Raw genomic sequence first — 21715 nt, forward strand, 5'->3', positions numbered from 1 at the left:
TCTATTCCAATAGTAAAGGAGTACGCAGATGTATTTCCAGATTAACTTCCAAGTATTCCCCCAGAGCGAGAAATTGATTTTGGCATCGATTTGCTTCTAGGAACACAACCAGTATCCATCCCTCCGTATAGAATGGCACCTGCCGAATTGAAGGAGTTGAAGGAGCAGTTAAAAGATTTGATGGAGAAAGGTTTCATCAGGCCCAGTACTTCACCTTGGGGTGCACCGGTACTGTTTGTGTGGAAGAAAGACAGCTCGCTAAGGATGTGTATCGATTATATGAAACTAAACAAGGTAACTATTAAGAATAAGTATCCCTTCCAAGGATAGACGACTTGTTTGATCAGTTGCAGGGAGCTAGATGCTTTTCAAAAATAGATTTGAGGTTGGGTACCTCCAGGTCAGAGTTTGGGGGAAAGATACTCCCAAGATAGCCTTTAGGACACGATATGGCCACTTTGAGTTGCTTGTCATGTCTTTCGGGTTGACGAATGCACCTGCCATATTTATGGACTTGATGAATGCACCTGCCATATTTATGGACTTGATGAATAGCCTATTCCGGCCATATTTGGATCTGTTCGTGATAGTCTTTATTGATGATATTCTAGTTTATTCACGTTCAAAGGATGAGCATGTGGATCACCTGCGGGCAATACACCAAACCCTCCACGATAATAAATTGTATGCTATGTTTTCTAAGTGTATGTTCTGGTTAAAGTCCGTAGCATTCTTGGGGCATATTGTATCCGATAGAGGTATAAAGGTAGACACTCAGAAGAGTGAGGCTGTGAAATCTTGGCCTAGACTTACCACTCCGACAGAGATTCGTAGCTTTCTAGGCATAGTAGGATATTACCGGAGGTTCGTAAAGGGTTTTTCTTCTCTTTCGGCACCATTAACAAAGCAGACGTAGAAAGCGACTAAGTTTCAGTGGACAGAGGCATGTGAGCAGAGTTTTCAAGAGCTTAAGAATAGATTGACCTTAACGCCAGTTCTAGCACTTCCAGAAGGTCCAGATGGTTATGCCATGTATTGTGATGCCTCAAGTGTAAGGTTAGGATGTGTCCTGATGCAACATGGGAAAGTAATTACATATGCTCATGGCGGTTAAAAAAGTGTTGGCCCAAGTAAAGATTAAGTTTTGAAGATTGACAAAGGAACTCAGAGATGAACCAGGTCCATCCCTCAGGTGCACAAAAACGGGTAGATTCGATCATGTGGGATGCACGTGAAGGAGATAAGCTTAACTTGGTGTATTTAATATCTCCTGATCGAAAAGGTTGCATAATTGATAAGGAGAAGGACTCCTTAATCAAAGAGAACACTATCCAATATAAGGAAGGTGTTAGAAGTTGAAATATTTGTTGGCCCAAGTAAAGGTTAAGCTTTGAAGATTGACAAAGGAACTCAGATATGAACCAGGTCCATCCCTCATGTCCAACCCTCAGGTTCACAAAAACGGGCAGATTCGAGCATGTGGGATGCACGTGAAGGAGATAAGCTTAACTTGGTGTATTTAACATCTTCTGATTTAAAAGTTTGTATAATTGATAAGTAGAAGGACTCCTAAATCAAAGAGAACACTATCCAAGATAGGGAAGGAGTTAGAAGTTGAAATCAGCTAGAACTCTCCAACCAAGGAGAGTTGCATCAGAACTCTAGTTATTTCTCCATCTACTAACTCTATAAATTGCAGGATGTTATCTCATTACAAGTGTTGCACAAAAAAGCAGAAGTTAAACATGAATTGAGAGCAAAATAGCAAGGCTTTTTGCAAGCATTTTGTGTGTGATTCAAGTGTGCAAACCTGAAGCTACATGAACCAGATTGAAGAACTAGCTTCATAAAGAGTTTTATGTGTCTTTCTTTATTTCTAGTTCAATTGTAGTAGGTATTTTCATATTGTAATTTTCATATTGGCTCTGTGATTTAGTGAAGTGTTGGGGAAAATCCATAGTAGGTCGTGGTTTTTTCACCTTTTGAGTTGGGTGTTTTCCACGTAAAATACTTGTGTTCTTTACTTTATACATTTATTATTCTGCAACAGTAGCAGAAGGAATACATAGAAGAACCAGGTCCTTCCATAATTAGCTTAAGCGATAAATTGGTCACCACACAAATTACCCCCCCCCCCTCTTGTGTGGTATTAAAGTATAAAACATCAATTGGTATTAGAGCAGGTTATCCTTGAAGAGGCTAACACCTTAGGAAAAGATCAAGATGAGCGCACCACCTGGAAATTGGAAAGGGCACTCCACTGATAGGCCTCATCTCTTTAATTGCCAGTACTACTCTTGGTGGAAAAACAGGATGAGAGATCACATCATCGGAGAAGACTAGCAGCTGTGGGACATTGTCACTGATGGTCCCCTGGCTACCATGAAGAAGAATGCTGAAGGAATGGATGTGCCAAAAACAAGAGCTGATTGCAATTCTAAGGACTTGAGGAAATGGGAAAAGAATAATAAGGCCAAGAAATAGCTTGTGTGTGGACTTGGTCCAGATGAGTACAGTAAAATTCAAAGTTGTACCACTGCTAAGGAAATCTGGGATACTTTGCAAGTGGCTCATGAAGGAACACCTCAAGTGAAGAGGTCCAGAGGAAAATTGCTATATTCTCAATATGAGAATTTCACCATAGAGGAAGGAGAAACCATCCAGGAGATGTATACAAGGTTCACCACACTGACAAATGAACGTAAGTCTCTTGGAAGGATTATTCTTGAAGAGGACAAAGCTGAGAAAATTTTGACAAGGGTTCTGCCAGTCACTTGGGAAAGCAAAATCACTAACATTCATGAATCAAAGAACATTGCCACTCTTAAGTTGGACGAGCTAATTGGAAATCTCACAGCCTATGAACTTAGAAGGCAAACCATGACGATGGATGCACCCAAGAAGGAAAGGAGCCTGGCATTCAGAATTACTGAAGGTGTTGATCTAGAGGAGGATGAAATGACCATGATCACAAAGGACTTCAAGAAGTACATAATGAGAGGAAATGGTCCTTCAAGAAGTTGAAGCTACAACAAACCTAGGGTTCCTGAAAAATAAACCAATGAGGGTTGTTACAAGTGTAGGAAGACTGATCACCACATCAAAAACTGTCCTCAATGGGAAATTTAATGGAAAAGGAAAGAGCTGAACGAAGGAACAGGTTCAACCCAAGAAGAACAAAGGATCAACAAAGGCCATAGTTGCTGCCTAGGGACAAAGCTCAGATGAGGACTTAGAGGATGAAGATGGAGATGAACAAGCACTTACGACAATTGGAGAATCCAATGAGGAATCTGAGGTAAGTATAAATCATCTCAAAGACAAGATTAAATTTTTGTCTAAAGAAAGGCTATCTGAGTTACTCCTGGATTTCATTGATGAATCTGAGGATCTAAACAATGATAAGGAACAACTGTCTAAGGACTGTGTGATTTTGAAAGCTATGTTCAAAAATCTGGAACTTAGGGATAGTAAAAGAGATAGTAAAAATGTTGAGTTAAAGAACCAGGTTCATAAACTTGACACCACTATCTTAGAGCTAAGATCTATAAATCTAAAATTGAAATTAGGAACAGGTAAAAAGAAAGATGATCACACACAACACATATTAGAAGAAAACCTAGGAAAAATGAAAGACGAGTTGTACAGAAGAGATGAGCAGATAAGAGTCCTTAAGAAGGATCTAAACAAGGTTAAGCACGAGCTAAACAGAACCTGTAAATGGAATAGGTCCTCCGATGCACTTTCATAGCTACATGAACACCATAGTAGCAATAAGAGAGGACTTGGCTATGGACCCCTGCACCTAAATTGGATCCTAAAAGCAAGTACTTCATACTTCCTATAATTTGTACACACTGTGGTAAAACTGGTCACTATAAAAGTGAATGTATTGCAAATGAAAAGGCTAGTCAAAAGAATAAAGAATTTTTTCAAGGGAAAAATAGGCTACCATTTTGGGCTAAAAAGAATCTGATTCACCCTTTTGCCTATAGAAAGGGACCCAAACTAGTTTGGGTTCCTAAGACTAACCCCTGATTTCCTTTTACGGGTCAAAGTGAAGGGGAGCAGCGAAATATGGTACATGGATAGTGGCTACTCGAAGCATATGATAGGAAGCAAGAACTAGTTCCTTTCACTTGAGGACCTCAAAGGAGGTAATGTCTCCTTTGGAAATTGGAATAAAGGTGAGATCATTGGGGTTGGAAAGGTAGGTAAGACTGATTCCCACTCTATTGAGAATGTCTTCTTGATTGATGTCCTAAGTACAGTCTAATCAGTGTATCACAATTATATGATAGAGGTAACTTGGTAGCATTCACCTCTACTTTGATGATGTTTACACTTTGAACACTGTTGTTTATAACCTAATGTACCTGGTCCTTAATGATAAGTGATAAGAAGCAAAAATATTTCTAACATTGTGTTGATGTTGAGCTGAGTTGAAATAGGGCCTAAGCTTATGAAAAGCATAGAGTTTGTCATCATCAAAAAGGGGGAATTTGTTGGCCCAAGTAAAGGTTAAGTTTTGAATATTGTCAAAGGAACTCAGACATGAACCAGGTCCATCCCTCAGGTGCACAAAAACGGGCAGATTCGAGCATGTGAGATGCATGTGAAGGAGATATGCTTAACTTGGTGTATTTAATATCTCCTGATCGAAAAAATTGCATAATTGATAAGAAGAAGGACTCCTTAATCAAAGAGTACAGTATTCAAGATAAGGAAGGAGTTAGAAGTTAAAATCAGCTAGAACTTTTCCACCAAGGAAGAGTTGCATCATAACTCTAGTTATTTCTTCCTCTACTAACTCTATAAATTGCACGATGTTCTCGCATTACAAGTGTTGCACAAAAATGCAGAAGTTAAACGTGAATTGAGAGCAAAATAGCAAGGCTTTTTGCAAGCAGTTCGTGTGTGATTCAAGTGTGCAAACCTAAAGCTACATGAACACGATTGAAGAACCAACTCCATAAAGAGTTTTATGTGACTTTCTTTATTTCTAGTTCAATTATAGTAGGTATTTTTATATTGTACTTTTCAGCTTTATCTAGAAGAAATTGTAATAGGTACTTTGAGTATTCAAGTTAGAGTTAACATGAAGTTGTCGCAACTGTTAGAGGCTGGTTGTGACAACGGTATTAGAGGTAATCCTTAGGTTTACAAAGAGTTTTGTAAATGTTGTTTTGTCTCAATGATTTAGTGAAGTGTTGGGGAAAATCCTACTAAGTAGTAGGTCGTGGTTTTTTCACCCTTTGAGCCGGGTGTTTTCCATGTAAAATACTTGCGTTCTTTACTTTTTACATTTATAATTCCGCAACAGTAGCAGAAGTAACACATAGAAGAACCAGGTCCTTCCATAATTAGTTTAAGCAATAAATTGGTCACCACACAAATCACCCCCCTATTGTGTGGTATTGAAGTATGAAACATCAATTGGTATCAGAGCAGGTTATCCTTGAGGAGGCTAACACTTTAGGAAAAGATCAAGGTAAGCGCACCACCTGGAAACTGGGAAGGGCAATCCACTGATAGGCCTCTGCTCTTTAATGGCTAGTACTACTCTTGGTGGAGAAATAGGATGAGAGATCACATCATCGGAGAAGACTATCAGCTATGGGACATTATCAGTGATGGTCCCCTAGCTACCATGAAGAATAATGCTGAAGGAATAGAAGTGCCAAAAACAAGAGCTGACCGCAATGCCGAGGACTTAAGGAAATGGGAAAAGAATGCTATGGCCCAAAAATGGCTTGTGTGTGCACTTGGTCCAAACGAGTACAGTAGAATTCAAAGTTGTACAACTACTAAGGAAATCTGGGATATTTTGCAAGTGGCTCATGAAAGAAAACCTCAAGTGAAGAGGTCCAGAGGAACATTGCTATATTCTCAATATGAGAATTTCAACATGGAGGAAGGGGAAACCATCCAGGAGATGCAAAGTTTACCATACTAACAAATGAACGTAAGTCTCTTGGAAGGGTTATTCTTGAAGAGGACAATACTGAGAAAATTTTGACAAGGGTTCTTCCAGTGACTTGGGAAAGCAAAGTCATTGCCATTCATGCATCAAAGAACATTGCCACTTATTTCATACCGGTCAAATCTACTTATACAACAAAATATTATGCAATGCTATATATTAAAGAAATAGTGCGACTACATGGAGTGCCAATATCTATTATATCTGACCGTAGGGCCCAATTTACAACATATTTTTTGAGGTCATTATAAAAAGGTCTAGAAACTCAGGTGAATCTTAGCATGGCTTTTAATCCACAAACGGATGGACAAGCCGAGCGCACGATTCAGACGCTGGAGGATATGTTGCGAGCATGTGTGCTGGATTTTAAAAGAAGTTGGGATGAACATCTACCTCTTATAGAGTTTGCATATAATAATAGTTACCACTCCAGTATTCAGATGCTCGAGGCTTTGTACGGGCGCAGGTGCAGATCTCCTATAGGGTGGTTTGATGTTGGAGAATCTGGGTTACATGGGCCATACCTGGTTCAGCAGGCCATAGAAAAAGTAAAGCTTATCCGGGAGCGACTGTTGACAGCTCAGAGTCTTTAGAAGTCATATTCTGACATGCGACAACGAGATTTAGAGCTCGGGGTTGATGACGAGGTATTCTTAAAGGTGTCACCTATGAAAGGTGTGATTTGGTTTTGCAAGAAAAGCAAACTTAGCCCACAGTATATTGGACCTTATAGGATCATTCGGAGAGTGGGCCAAGTAGATTATGAGGTAGAATTTCCCTTGGAATTGGAGTCTGTGCATCCGATATTTCACGTATCTATGTTACGAAAGTGCATTGGCGATCCTACCAGAATGGTGCCCAAGAATGATGTACAGATAATAGAGAACTTATCATACGAGGATGTTCCGATTGCCATCCTAGAGCGACAAATCCGCAAGCTGCGGAATAAGGAGGTAGCCTCCGTGAAAGTACTTTGGAGAAACAACAATGTAGAAGAGATGACTTGGGAGGTCGAGGAAAGCATGAAGTCTAGATATCCCTACTTATTTCCTCCTCCAGAAAAGGGTCCAATTGAGACGTCATAATCATAAGGTACGTTGTTACTGAGACGTCATAATCTTGTGTTGGTTATTGTCGTTATTCATAATTATGGTCCTGTGTGTCGTTGGATTATTAAGCTTCTACGGGGAGAGTTAGTTGTGGTGTTGTTACAGAGGCGACCTTGCCAAAGTTATATAGATCACGGCGAGTTGAAAATTTGAGGACGAATGTTTCTAAGGGGGGGAAGGATGTTACATATCGCGTTATCTTACGTTATAATTTTTTTTTTCCAGTTAACTAACGTAGACGCGGGGATGAGATCATCTTGACATAATTACGCTATTTATAACAAGCGATAAATAAGTATTATGAAGGATAAAGGGGTACACAGATTAAAGAAAACGAGTTTCGTTGAAAATGGATAATTTGGAATAAAATACGGGTCGAGCGACAATATTCGATAATTATAAACTAGTACCATGCGAGGTACCATATGACCACGGTAGTATAATGTATAAAGTATATTAAAAAATAAGTCAAAATTCAAGTAATTTGTGGTAATTTTAAAATTATGCGGCTAATTGATTAATTACCAGGTAATATAATATTACCCGGTTAACTAATAAGTGGATAAAAAATTAATAAAATAACCCTCCCCTACTCGCCACGTGGCAGTATGACACCATTCAAGCATATGAATCATACTCATATATGCTTGTGTGGCAATGTAACATAAAGTCATTTAATGACTCATAAGGAACATGAAAGAACAAAACCAAAAAAGCTGATTCTTAAGTTTAAAAAAGACCTTTTGTCTTTGAGAAACCAAACAAAAAATGTGAGTCAGATTTTTAAGGAACTAAAAACATAAGAATCAGATTTTCAAAATTTCAAAACAAAAAAAAACGTGAAACCAAACCATTGCATGTTGTCTTGAACCACAAAATCAATTCGTTAAAAACATCAAAAATTTCGATTGAAATTTCAGTACAAATTTCAATCCAAGCTTCAAGCATAAGTTTCGTTCAAGAATTTCACAGAAATAGGTATGTTAAGGCTAAGCTCTTCCTTCTTTTTGGCATGATCCCGTCATTATACAATTTTGATAACGAGGCATAAAGAAAAATTCATATCCCGGAATTTATGTATATTTTACTAGTCTTGCAAATTGTGAATATTTTCCTAGTTTTGTAAGTTGTAATATTCTCCTTATCGAGACTTCATATTCAGTTGAGTATTTTCTTTTCCAGACAAGAGAGCAGAAAGTTTATATATACTGTATGACAGTATTTTCATTACCATCGAGCTATAATAGATGGGCAGGCCTCTAGTTAGCAACCTCTGATAAGATGATAAGTTATATAACGAGCCTACAGTGTCCGAGCGCCTATGAGCGAGCCCAGTTGGTCGAAATACAGTGCCTAGTATAGCTGAGCGCTTATGATCAATCTACTATGGCAGAGCAGTTATATATATATACCGAGCCTTGTAGGGTCGGACAGCTATTTTACTAACTATATTGAGAGAGTTGAGTCATTATAAGTAGATGAGCGTATCTTTGAATTTTCTTTGACTCCCAGTTGTTTTCAGTTATTATATTATCAGTTCAGTATCAGCTTCAGTATATTGCCTTACATACTCGGTACATTATTTCGTACTGACGTCCCTTTTTGGGGGCGCTGCATTTTATGCGTGCAGGTTCAGACAGATAGACGGGTATTTCTCAGTAGGTGTTGCCCGAGTTTATCTTTATCTGTAAGCTCTTTGGAGTTGTCAGATCTAGCAGTGTGGTGTATATCTTATATATATATATATATATATAGGTTATGGGTAGGTCGGGGCCCTATTCCAATCACAATACATCTATCAGTAGAGGCTTGTAGATATATCATGTCGGTTAGTGCAGTATGTTGGGCTTGTAAGCCCTGTACATATATTTTGATGGCCTGTCAGTTATAGCAATTATGACGGCCTTGCCGGCCCAGCTTTATGTTGACATTAGTTAGTGTCAGTCTCCATTTAGTTTTATATTTTGCATCGCACATTATCTTGTAATGTGGCCCATAGCCAAAGTATGACATTACATGTTCAGAGTCTCTTAGTCGCAAGTGGTATGCAATTATAGATGAGGTATTAGGTGCCGATCTTGCCCCCAGGCTCGGGGCGTGACAGGAACCCAAACAAGTTTGGGTCTCTTTTTATTGGAAAAATGATGAAATATTTCTTCTTGCCCAGAAGGGGAGAGTATTAGATGTCATTTTCTTACTGACTTTAATCCACTTAGTTTAAACATGGGGATTGGTTGTGGGTTTTTCTTCCATCTTCACATGTTTACGTAGGTCAAAGGTATTTTTGAACTGAGCATGAATTAAGGTGGGGCAAGTATCTCTGAGGTGTCCTACCTTCCCACAGTGACTGTACATCTTATTATCAGAAATTCTTATATACTTAGGATCAAACATAGATACAGGTTTCTTATATTCAATTTCGGATTTATTAGTGCTGCAATTTTCATTCAACAAATCCAGTACATCAAACGATCTATGCCACTTGCTTAGCCTAGATAGTTCGTACTTTACTTTTTCAAGGTTCTTTTGCAGTATTTTTTTTCTTCCAGTCAGCGTCATACAAACTAATTCTAAGCTCTTTCAGATATTTTTCAAGATTGTCTTGTAGATCACTTATTATTCCCTTATCATTAGCAGCGGACTGTTGTTCATTATGAGAAGTGAGCTCAAGTACTTGGTCCTTAAGGTTTTTGACTTTTCCTTTGAGATCAACATTGTTAGATTCAAGCCTTTTAAGATCACGCTTAACATATAAAAGGGTGCTTACTAAGGGATCATTTCCAACACTTAACTTATCCATCTCACAATCATGGTAACTAGTATGGCCATTAACTATTTTTTAGACATAGCATGGAAATTTTCCTTCAAGTTAGAGACATTTACTTGATTTGCTTCATCTTCAGCCTCTAAGTCGCTCATAACCATAATTCCTATCACTTTCTCTTGTGTCTAGCTTTCTTGAATTACCATTAGGGCAACCTCAATGTTCTTATTTCAAAAATCAGCCTCCAATGTCCTTCATATATCATGAACAGAGATGCGAGAGGACACCTTGTAGAGAATATTCCTTGGTAGAGTTCTATAGAGAACTTCCTTTTCCTTAGCATTTTCTGGATCATCTGAAGATCCTTGACATCATATTCCTCCTCTCTCTTGATAATCTTCTTTCCATCACTATCTACTTTGGTAGAGGTAATTTGTTACACCCCGCAATATTACGTCCCGCGGTATTATATTACGACAATCTTATGCTCTGCAGTAATATGTTATGATGATGTCACCTTCTACAGTGATACATTACGATGATGTTACGCTTTGCAGTAATAAGTTACGATAGTGTTGCACCCTGTAGTATTACATTACGGTGATGTTAGGCTTTGCAGTAATAAGTTACGACATTATTGCACCATGTAGTATTGTACGTTGAATTTGTCGTAAGGTAATTGACATCAATCCAAGGAAAAGATTATTTGGGGATTATAAGGATCATAAGTGATGACTAAATTCATGAAGGTAAGAGGGTAAGTAAAATCGAAGAAAATGAATTTTGTCATAGTTTGGCATTTTGTGATAAAATACGGCCCGGGCTAAAAATACCTGATATTTACGGACTAGTGCCATACAAGGTACTACAAGGTCATGATAGTAAGGTGTATAAGGTATGTAGAAAGTGAGTAATATTTTAAGTAATTTGTGGTAATTTTTAAATTATACGGGTAATGAATTAATTACCGGATAACGGGACATTACCCAGTTAACTAATAAATGGGTAAAGATTACTATTCTTCACCCACTCTCTACGTGGCACAAGGCCACCAACTTAAAAAAAAGACTCATAACAAATTATGTTAGGTGTCTACACCTAAGGAAATATATAAAGCATAACATTATAAAGGATAAAACTTATAAGTTTTATCTTATTACAAGAATCTAAAAATATGATATATCAATTAAGTATTAAATTCATTCAAAAGCTAGAAACAGAACAACCTCCACCAAACATTGGAATTTTAGATTAAATCCATTCCAACTTTGGTTCACCAAGTGATAGAGCAGAAGCAACATCCGAAGCAATTTCATTCGAGATTCTAAGGAATCAAAAGCTAATTTCGCATGGTCCGTAGCTAAATTCTGTTGAAGCAAATTTCAAGATTCTAAAAGAGTATGGTGCAGTCTTCGCCAGGAATATTATACGAAGTTTTTACCATTCCAAATATATTAAGGCCCTCCCTTCTTTCTTTTGGCATGGTGCATATGATACTGAAGAAACGAACAAACATGCAGTTTCCATAAATTACTTTATTCATAGAAATAGTAGGGGTGTCTATATTCTTGATTCCCCATGAAAAATATTATTATCTTTTGCTCGTGGGTCTCAGAATAATACATAGTTGAAAAAATTTATCCAGAAAGAATATTGAGATTATTACGTATTTTTCATGCATTTCATACATGTGCATTGACCCATGACCAGATGGCGTTATATACACGTATATATGTAAATATATGTATATGGGATATGAGAAAAGGTTACGGCGTCATATACGCACCACCACCTGATCATTTGGTATATGATGATGTTGCCCACAGTGGCTGAAATATGATTTAATGGCGTTATATATGCGTATATATGTATGTATATATATATATATATATATATATATATGGGATATGGGAAAGGTTATGGCGTTATATACGCACCACCACCTGATCATCTGGTTTACAATGATGATTTTGTCCACAATGGCCGATATGATATGATGGGATGCCATTAGAGGCTGATGATATTATGAAACATGTACCTGTGCACGACATGACATTCATAAGCATATGCATGACGCTAAAAGTAATTTATGATTTACAAAGCTATTCAGACTTACAGGTTGAGTCATGTACTCTATATTTCTTCTATATCTCTTATGTACTTATTTATGTGTCTTACATACTCGGTACATTATCGTACTGATGTCCCTTTTGCTTGGGGATGTTGCGTTTTATGCCTGCAGGTCCCGATAGACAGGTCGAGAGCCCTCCAAGTAGGCTATCTGCTCAACGGAAGATATTGCTACGCTCCATTTGCTTCGGAGTTGCTTGTGTGGTTAGTATGATTTATACGTGTATTATTTGGTAAGGTGGGACTCTATCCTTATCTTTATGGCATTTATGTACTTTTAGAGGCTTGTAGACATATGTCGTACACGTAAAATATTGTACGGCCTTGTCGGCCTATGTTTTGAGTTTATAAATGATTATGTTGGCCTATTAGACCCATATGTCATGTGTATATGATGATGTAATAAGAAAAATACGTTACATTGGTACTCGGTCGAGTAAGGTACCGGGTGCCCGTCACGGCCCATCGGTTTGGGTCATGACAAAAGTGGTATTAGAGCAGTTCTGTCCTAGGGAGTCTACAAGTCATGTCTAGTACAGTCTTGTTTATGGGTGTGTCGTGCACCACACTTATAAGCAGGAGGCTACAAGGCATTTAGGATTGTCAGTCTTACTCTAGATCGTGTGGTAGAGCTCACTTACAATAATTTAAATTTCGAAATTCTATTTTATTCATAATAAGATGATGCCTACATTCAGGAAGACGGTCGATAAGGGATATAACTGTGGAAGTATTGAGTTAGAGGAACTCGATTTTGCATCTTGCTTATGATGAGTCAATGTGAGGTCTTCAGAAGGTCATGCGTATACTAAAAGGTGTAAGGCTCTTGATAAGGAGCTTTAATGAAAGAATAATTATCCACTCTTACAGTAAAAATCAATAACGGAATCGTAAGTTAGACACAAGTTTCAGCAAGTAAAAGAAGCAAGGTGATGAAGGATACGAGGTACCCAGTTAATAAAGATTATCATTATTTACCATTCAGGAAGGGAGATATCAGCATTTTGAGTTACCTTCAACAGTAACATATGTACGTACAATCGGCCACACCTATCTCATTCATGCCTTATGGGAGCTAACGAATATGGTTTAAGAGAAGGATGGGATAACAGGATCCGGCTGGGTTAGAGTAACCCAAAATAATAGATGGATAGTTTGCGCTAAATTACATTTCGGAAGGATATTAAAAAGGTGATAATAGATCTCCTTATGAGACACCTAAATGGTGAACTCTAAAATAGTACAGCTAGACATGAGTACTACAAAAACAGGAACTAGAAGCCTGAAAAGGATAAATATTATCTTAGTATGGCTCCCGTCCCTAGTAGAGAGATAATGCTAGGCAACCCAAAGAGCCGGTGGATGGTGCAAAGGGGAACTAAAAGCAAAAAAATATCTTGTTGAAGTTTTCAGAATAAAGTGATAGATAGAAATGTTCACAAGAAATAAGAAGAGAGCTAATGAAGCATTAAGAGTAAGATGTGATACATGGATGACAACGGTAGGCCAAAAAGATGACAGTATTCCAGAGTCGATAGTCAAGTGAAGGAAAAGACGAAAAGTGACAGGCCATGAGATAACAAAAGAGTATAGGCCATAAATTCTTATCCTCACTTCGAGAAACAAGTTCGCGATGCTAACGTGATTCATAAGAAAAAGTTAGACCCCAGGGTAATAGAAGTCAGCAAGGGCTGGTTGAAAAAGATAAACTAAATATGAATTAGGGACTGAGTGATTTGATGGTAGTTAGCATCATGAGAACTTTATATTGCGTTCTGGCAATAATAGAATGGACCATAGAGGAAGATTCATGAGAAACTCGGAGAATGGTTATTTAGGAAGACGCTCCCCTAAAGCAAACAATGTGAGCAAAGTTAAGCTTAAGGGATTATATGTGCCAGTTACACTAAGTATCACCCTCGTGAGTGAGAAATTTTATTGTCTTTGGTATAGAAGGATTGTCACAAGGCGAGTAAGGTCATCGATGATGTTAAAAGATGCCAAAGATGAAGTGATAACACATCTATAAGTAGATCCTCGTGGCTTCAACTCTTAGTACTCCCTTAAATGGGGGAATATGGGGTGATGTGGTGCTAAGTCAGAATTAAGTGGTTCTAGTAGCTACAAAATGGTAAAGGAAGAATGTAATAAAAATAAGAAAAGGATGAGATTGCACTATTCAAATCCTATATATAGGCTACGATCCTAGAACATTATGCAAACACGATGTCAAGGAGAAGAAGTGAGGCGTTCCTGCCCAGAATGTTATGGATAAATAAGGAGCCAGTGCGAGACTTAAGTTAAGACAAAGGAAATAACCCAAGAAAGATTATGTGGAATAAATATATGAGAATGGGCCAACGCGTAGTTAGCAGTTGATTAAGGAAGAGCCTACTTACGGCTAGATAGGAGGTTACAGACAAATCAATAGATCACACAAGATAAACATAGTAAAACCCAATATAGTGAATTCAGCTTCGCAGTAATGTTATTGTAATACTTGAAATATATTCAGATAAGTGTCAGGGTAGTTAAAGGTACCGTATGAATGTTACGGGAATAAAAGAGAGTGCCACTGGGGAGACAGTCAAAATATCAGTTCAAAAGCAACCCTACAAGCACAAGGGCATGGAGGTAAGAAACTACGGATAATTATAAGGAAGGAAGGACAACAAAAGATCTATAATAAGCTCACAACTATATAGGAATCAAGGGTTCTCCCTAAGTACTATAACGAAATAATAGCTGAGGAAATAAGGAAAAAGGCTTCAACCTAAGCACAACGACCTAAAGAGGAAATGGTCGTGTAGCAATAGTCTAACAACAACATTGTAAGCACTCCAAAGGAAAGTAGCCCCTACCGTGGATAATGAACGGGAAGAAAAATTAAAAGTAGTATTCGAAGGTAATATGAGTTGCACGAAAACTCTAGCATGTGTGGGAATAGGATAAGCTAAGTATGCACGCAACAAAGGGGCAGAAAGACCAGGAAAGGTAATAGCTTACATTGAAGAAATCTAAGAAGGAACGAAAGAAATTATTCGATCAATGATCCCGAGTTGGTGACATTATGAACGCACTTAAGAGTTTGGAGTTTTATACCTGCATCATATACAGCCGTAGAAAATTTTAGTATATGTTAAAAGAAAGAATTGAGCCCAGGTCGTAGATGAAGGATTGAATTGTTAAAGGATTTTATCATAAATATCCATCAGTGCCTATGAAAGGCTAAAGTAACAACTAATACAAGGAGCCATAGGTCGGAAGATATTTTAAGCCTACATAGAGGCTGATCAGAAAGAAGAGGAGATTAAAGAGTTACATCGACTAAGCAAAACAGGAGGGACCAAGAGAATTATAGAGCTCAGGATCACTCTTAAGTAGCATAGGTATAAGAAAGATAGTACAGTGGCCATATTTTATAATAGCTCTATGATATAGTCAACTGAAGAGTACCAGCCTCATAAGAAGTCAGTATGAAACTCCCACCATACTATGTATGCACCAGAGGTATAAGAATTATAATAGACCTTCAAGTTATGGACATAGAAGGGAGGTCATGAAAGAAATAGAAGATACAATGCGAGATTTTTAGGTAAGTAAGGTAAAGGTGAACAGCGTACGAGATACTCAAAGGCAGAATATGTGAATAATCCATACTTCGGATAAAAGACTAGAAGTGCTAGAATTCAATATCCAGGAATGATAGCAGCATAGTCAGTGGCATATCTCATAGCCTATGGGTTCTAGGTATCGAGCAGGATAATTAAGATAGTAAAGAAGATTTAGAGACGATGTGATGCCTCGCTTGATGTCCTAGAATGACATAAGGAAATCTATGATGCAAGCAAGTTGAAAGGCTGCAAGTAATATAAATAGAGTTGTGTAGGTCGCAAGCCATTATATGGTGAAGAAACAAGGTTCTAGAAGACAAGCGTAAGGTTAAGAAAGGGTGAGTGAGAAGTTAACAAAAATGGACAAGTCCACATGATTAAGCCAATGAAAACAAGAAGAGCAGATGGTTTCTCTAAATTTTACCAAGCTCACTATAGCTTGAATGAACTCAAAGGAGTCTAAGACTAATAGCATTTAGAATGACACCCTGGTAATAGAATGAGGGTGTAATTGTGATAGATAAAAGATGATGTTTGGGCCTTCGATTGAGTAATGATTCAACGAAGAAAAGAAACGGATCTTATGAATTGGACAGGATTAAAGTACCCACGCAAGGTGAATCGCATTGGGATGCTGTGAGGTACGGTAATGAAATCAAGGTATCACCCCAGGTCGATCAATCTATTCATTTCAGACATTCCCCGATAAAACATGAATCCTAGCAGTAGTATTACATAAAAGGTTAAGTTATCAGTGGTATGTTTTAGATCAATTTTAATGTGAATCAACAATATATGGACAAAAGTTACAAAGTATAAGATAAGATTAGGCCATCATTCTAAAGATGAACAGTAATGAGGAAGCATTAAATGACATTAATTTATATATATGGAATGAGCAACAAGAGTAAGTTGGGATTTGGTAGCAGACCTTAGCAACGATAAATTAAAAGTAAGAGTTATGACAGTAAATTCATATGGATGGTGAAATGGACCTATGCGATGAGATATAACAATATTCGTGAATTCAACCAAGTACCGAGCGAAGAATTTCATTATACTCATAAATGCCCAAAGGGACATCTTATCATGCTCTACATGTGAAACCTAGAGATTGGGCACACTTACAAGATTAAAACTATACAGGCTGCATGATGAAAGGTAGCAACAATTACAAGATTGGAAGGATTCCGACTACAAGTTGTGGTGTGAGAAGGAGGCCTAAGGGGGGATGCCCTAGACTTTGGACATATTCACAGAACAGTCACCTAGATGGCAAGGAAAGTTCTAAAATGTTCGGAAAATATAAGTTAAGAAAATGATAAGAGCATTAGTCAACATTCGAGGACGAATATTCCAAAGGGGGGGACTGATGTTACACCCTGCAATATTACGTCAATATTACGTCCCGCGGTATTATATTACGACAATGTTATGCTATACAGTAATATGTTACGATGATGTCACCTTATGCAGTGATATATTAAGGTGATGTTACGCTTCGCAGTAATAAGTTATGATAGTGTTGCACCCTGTAGTATTACATTACAATGATGTTACGCATCGCAGTAAAAAGTTACGACAGTGGTGCACCTTGCAGTATTGTACATTGAATTTGTCGTAAGGTAATTCACATCAGTCCAAGGAAAATATTATTTGGGGATTATAAGGAACATAAGTGATGAGTAAATTCGTGAAAGTAAGAGGGTAAGTAAAATCGAAGAAAATGAATTTTGTCAAAGTTTGCAATGTGTATAAGGTATGTGGAAAGTGAGTAATATTTTAAGTAATTTATGTTAATTTTTAAATTATGCGGGTAATGGATTAATTATCGGGTAACGGGACATTACCTAGTTAACTAATAAGTGGGTAAAGATTACTAATCTTCACCCACTCTCCAGGTGGCACAAGGCCACCAACTTTAAAAAATGACTCATAACAAATTATGTTAGGTGTCTACACCTAAGGAAATATATAAAGCTTAACATTATGAAGGATAAGACTTAGAAGTCTATCTCATTACAAGAATCTAAAAATTTGATATATTATTGTAGGGATCTCAAATGTGATATATCAATTAAGTATAAAATTCATTAAAAATCTAGAAACAGAACAACTTCCACCAAACGTTGGAATTTTAGATTAAATCCATTCCAACTTTGGCTCACCAAGCGATAGAACAGAAGAAACGTCCAAAGCAATTTCGTTCGAGATTCTAAGGAATCAAAAGCTAATTTCGCATGGTCCGTAGCTAAATTCTGTTGAAGAAAATTTTTAAGCTTCTAAAAGAGTACGGTGCAGTCTTCACCAGGAATATTATATGGAGTTTTTACCACTCCAGGTATGTTAAGGCTCTCCCTTCTTTTTTTGGCAAGGTCCATATGATACTGAAGAAACAAGCAAACACACAGTTTCCATAAATTACTCTATTCATAGAAATAGTAGGGGTGTCTATATTCTTGATTCCCCATGAAAAGTATTATTATCTTCTACTCGTGGGTCTCAGAATAATACGCAGTTGAAAAAATTTATCCAGAAGGAATATTGAGATTATTATGTATTTTCCATGCATTTCATACATTTGCATTGACCTATGACCAGATGGCGTTATATACGCGTATATATGTAAATATATGTATATGGGGTATGGGAAAGGGTTACGGCATTATATACGCACCACCACCTGATCAGTCGGTATATGATGATGATGTTGCCCATAGTGGCTGAAATATGATTCAACGACGTTATATATGCATATATATATATATATATATATATATATATGTGTGTGTGTGTGTGTGTGGGATATGGGAAAGGTTATGTCATTATATACGCACCACCACCTGATCAGCTAGTATACGATGATGATTTTGCCCACAGTGGTCGATATGATATGATAGGATGCCCTCAGAGGCTGATGATGTTATGAAACATGTACCTATGCACGACATGACATTCATACGCATATGCATGATGTTAAAAGTAATTTGTGATTTACAAAGTTATTCAGACTTACAGATTGAGTCATGTACTCGATATTTCTTTCATGTCTCCTATGTACTTATTTATGTGCCTTATATACTCAGTACATTAATCGTACTGACATCCTTTTTGCCTGGGGACGCTGCGTTTCATGCCCGTAGGTCCCGATAGATAGGTAGAGAGCCCTCCAAGTAGGCTATCAACTCAGCGGAAGAGATTGGTGCGCTTCAATTGCTTCAGAGTTGCTTGTTTGGTTGGTATGATTTAGACGTGTATTGTTTGGTATGGCGGGACTCTATCCCAATCTTTATGACATTTATGTACTCTTAGAGGCTTGTAGACATATGTTGTATACGTGAAAGATTGTACGGCCTTGTCGGCCTATGTTTTGAGTTTATAAATAATTATGTTGGCCTATTAGGCCCGTATGTCACGTATATATGATGATGTAATCAGAAAAATACGTTACTTTGGTACTAGGTCGAGTAAGGTACTAGGTGGCCATCGCTGCCCATCGGTTTGGGTCGTGGCATAATTAGTCCATGATTGACAATTATCCAAAGATCAAAATTAATAGCCTGAAGGAACACTTCCATACGCATCTTCCATTCATCATAGTGGTTTCTATCAAAATAAGGGAGTCTTCCGTTGTACATTCCTCGTTGTATATGGGTTCAACTTCAACAACCTTGTGCGAATTGATCATAGCATAAAGACTAATAGCCTCGTCCTCCTTCTCTTTCTCTTCATCACTTTCATTGTCTTTATATGCTGCTAGAAAGGCTTGTTTCATAGCCTCAGTTGAACTTTGCCTAGAATTTTGCCTTTTTAGGCTTTATCTTTTCCCTTTTTGCTTTTTCAGCTCTTTCTTAATTCCACTGTAACAACCTTGCCAATCATTTTGATTGTTTTAGCCCAGATCACCTATTTATTGCCTCATCTTTGCTACATTGTGATTACGTAAATTGTCAGGGTGTTTGATTTTGGTTTCGGGTGAGATTCGGAGTGAAATGGGACATATAGTCCCTAAGTTAGAGCTTTAAGTTGTTAGAGTTGACCGTAGTTTGACTTTTGTGAAGACAACTCCATAATGGGATTATGAGGTTTCACATAGCTCCATATGGTGATTTTGGACTTAGGAGTGTGTCTAGATGTCGATTTGGAGGTCCGTAGGTCATTTCGGCGTGAATTGGCAAAAGTTGGAAAGTTGAAGGTTTGGAAGGTTGGAAAGTTTGACCGGGAGTTTACTTTGTTGTTATCGGGGTCGCATCCCGAGTCTAGAAGTTGGAATAGGTCTTTTATGTCATTTATTATTTCTGTGCAAAATTCGAAGTCATCGGAGTTGTTTTGGTATGAATTAGTATTGGTTTCGAAATTCGAAAGTTCATAGTTCATAGGCTTGAATTTGGGTTTTGATTCATAGAATCAATGTTGTTTTATGTGATTTTTGGCCTTGAGTAAGTCTGTTATATGTTTTGGAACTAGTTGGTATATGTGGACAGGGTCCCGGGGGCTTCGGGGATTAAATGGAATGAATTTGGATGAATTTTTGGACTAATGCAATTGCTAAAGTTTTAGCTCCTGGTGTCATCTCATCTACAGAGGGTCTGGTTGCAGATATAGACACGCAAAAGCGAGTTGTGGAACATACAAGCAAAGTTGGCCTTGCCTAGATGGGGTAGTAGAAGCAGGATGGTCTCCGCAGAAGCGGGGTCATTTCTGCGATGGAGGGAAGCGCAAGCTCGAGATGGATCGCAGGTGCAACTTATTCACCGTAGGTGCGTATGCGTAGATGCGGCCTAGTTCTCACAGAAGCGGAGGTTGTTGGGCTAAGTCATAACCATACGTGTGATGGAAATTCTGCAGGTGTGGAGTCCCAGATGCGGCAGATGGTTTGCAGGTGAGAATTCGATGGGCAGAAAAGGAGGAAAATCGAGGGCTTGTTTCATAATCCATTTTTGGAAATAGAGAGCTCGGTTGGAGGCGCGTTTTTGAGAGTTCTTCAAGAAAAACTTTTGGGCAAGCAATCCTAACTATGTTTTTGATAGAATATAAAGGTCCACCAAACTCTATAAAGAATCAGGTTCTCTATTAGGTTCAATAGTGCACACAACACGATAGTAAATAAATGATAAGAGGAATTTTACGTGGAAAATTCCCAGCTCAACGGGATTAAAAACCATGACCTACCCTTGTAGGATTTTATCTTCACTACTGAGCAAAATTTAGATTACAACCTATGCTACCTAGGAATTAACCGCTTAATCCTTCACTAACTTGTAATGCTCTATTACAAGCCACTTTGTAATAACTCTATTACAAAGACATTATAACATGACTAACTCTAGCCAAGACTCAGATACACAGGTTTAAGGTTTATAAAGAGTTTCCTACAGAATGCTTCTAAACAAGCTAGGTAGGAATTACAATTGAAGAACTATTACAAAGTTATAACTACACTAAGGACATACAATGACTCTATGTGGGAGCTGGTCTGTAGTTGCTTTTTTCTTTGTTCTTAAAGAACATGAAACTTGCTTGCTGGATGGTCACGTGAGTGAGCTTGAGTGAAATCTCTAAGTGTTTAAGTAAAATGTATTTTACCTTCCTTGATTGTATATATACATGTGTGGCATCACTTACAATAATGTAATAAGATAGGTAAAAATTCTTCCTTGGAAAGTTGACTACCGCACCGTTCTTGCGTTGTAGCGTGTGCAGGAAACAACTTTCCAACTGGAGAGTTGACCTTATATAGTCTCCTCGGGAACTGGTAGGGACTTGTTCTCAGCTGTTCCTTCTACTCTAAAGTATTGAATCATATCCCATGTTGAGTCCTAATCTGGAACCTTGTGATCTTAAGGTCTTGTAAATGTGTAACAGGTTCCTTATCTAGTTCTGGATAGTAAGTTTGTCAGATCATCAAAACGTAAAGTAAAATACTTATGACCAAAGTACTTGTAACCTATCATTTTTCCCCTTTTTGATGATGACAAACACATAATTGAAAATCCCAGAAAGTGCCACATAGAAACCGACTGCGAAACCGAAAGACCATAAGTTTCCCCCTGAATTTTTTCATCCCTCCTTAATCAGTACCTGAACCTCTGTGAGTTCCCCCTGAATCTATTAC

The 21715-nt window shown here is 37.8% G+C and overlaps 2 protein-coding genes across 2 annotated transcripts; both read left to right on the forward strand.

The window, feature by feature from the left end:
- The first annotated feature begins 2667 nt into the window (after positions 1–2667).
- On the forward strand, positions 2668–3751 carry LOC138875765 (WEB family protein At5g16730, chloroplastic-like). The gene is made up of 2 exons (XM_070154628.1): positions 2668–3007; positions 3225–3751. The coding sequence occupies exons 1-2, from the start codon at positions 2668–2670 to the stop codon at positions 3749–3751; spliced, it is 867 nt and encodes a 288-aa protein (XP_070010729.1).
- A 1830-nt stretch (positions 3752–5581) lies between these two features.
- LOC138875766 (uncharacterized) lies at positions 5582–5956 on the forward strand. The gene has a single exon (XM_070154629.1). It carries the CDS (start codon positions 5582–5584, stop codon positions 5954–5956), a length of 375 nt encoding a protein of 124 aa, XP_070010730.1.
- The last annotated feature ends 15759 nt before the right edge of the window (positions 5957–21715 follow it).

The sequence above is a fragment of the Nicotiana sylvestris genome, chromosome 8, assembly GCF_000393655.2.
Source record: "Nicotiana sylvestris chromosome 8, ASM39365v2, whole genome shotgun sequence".
NCBI lineage: Eukaryota > Viridiplantae > Streptophyta > Magnoliopsida > Solanales > Solanaceae > Nicotiana > Nicotiana sylvestris.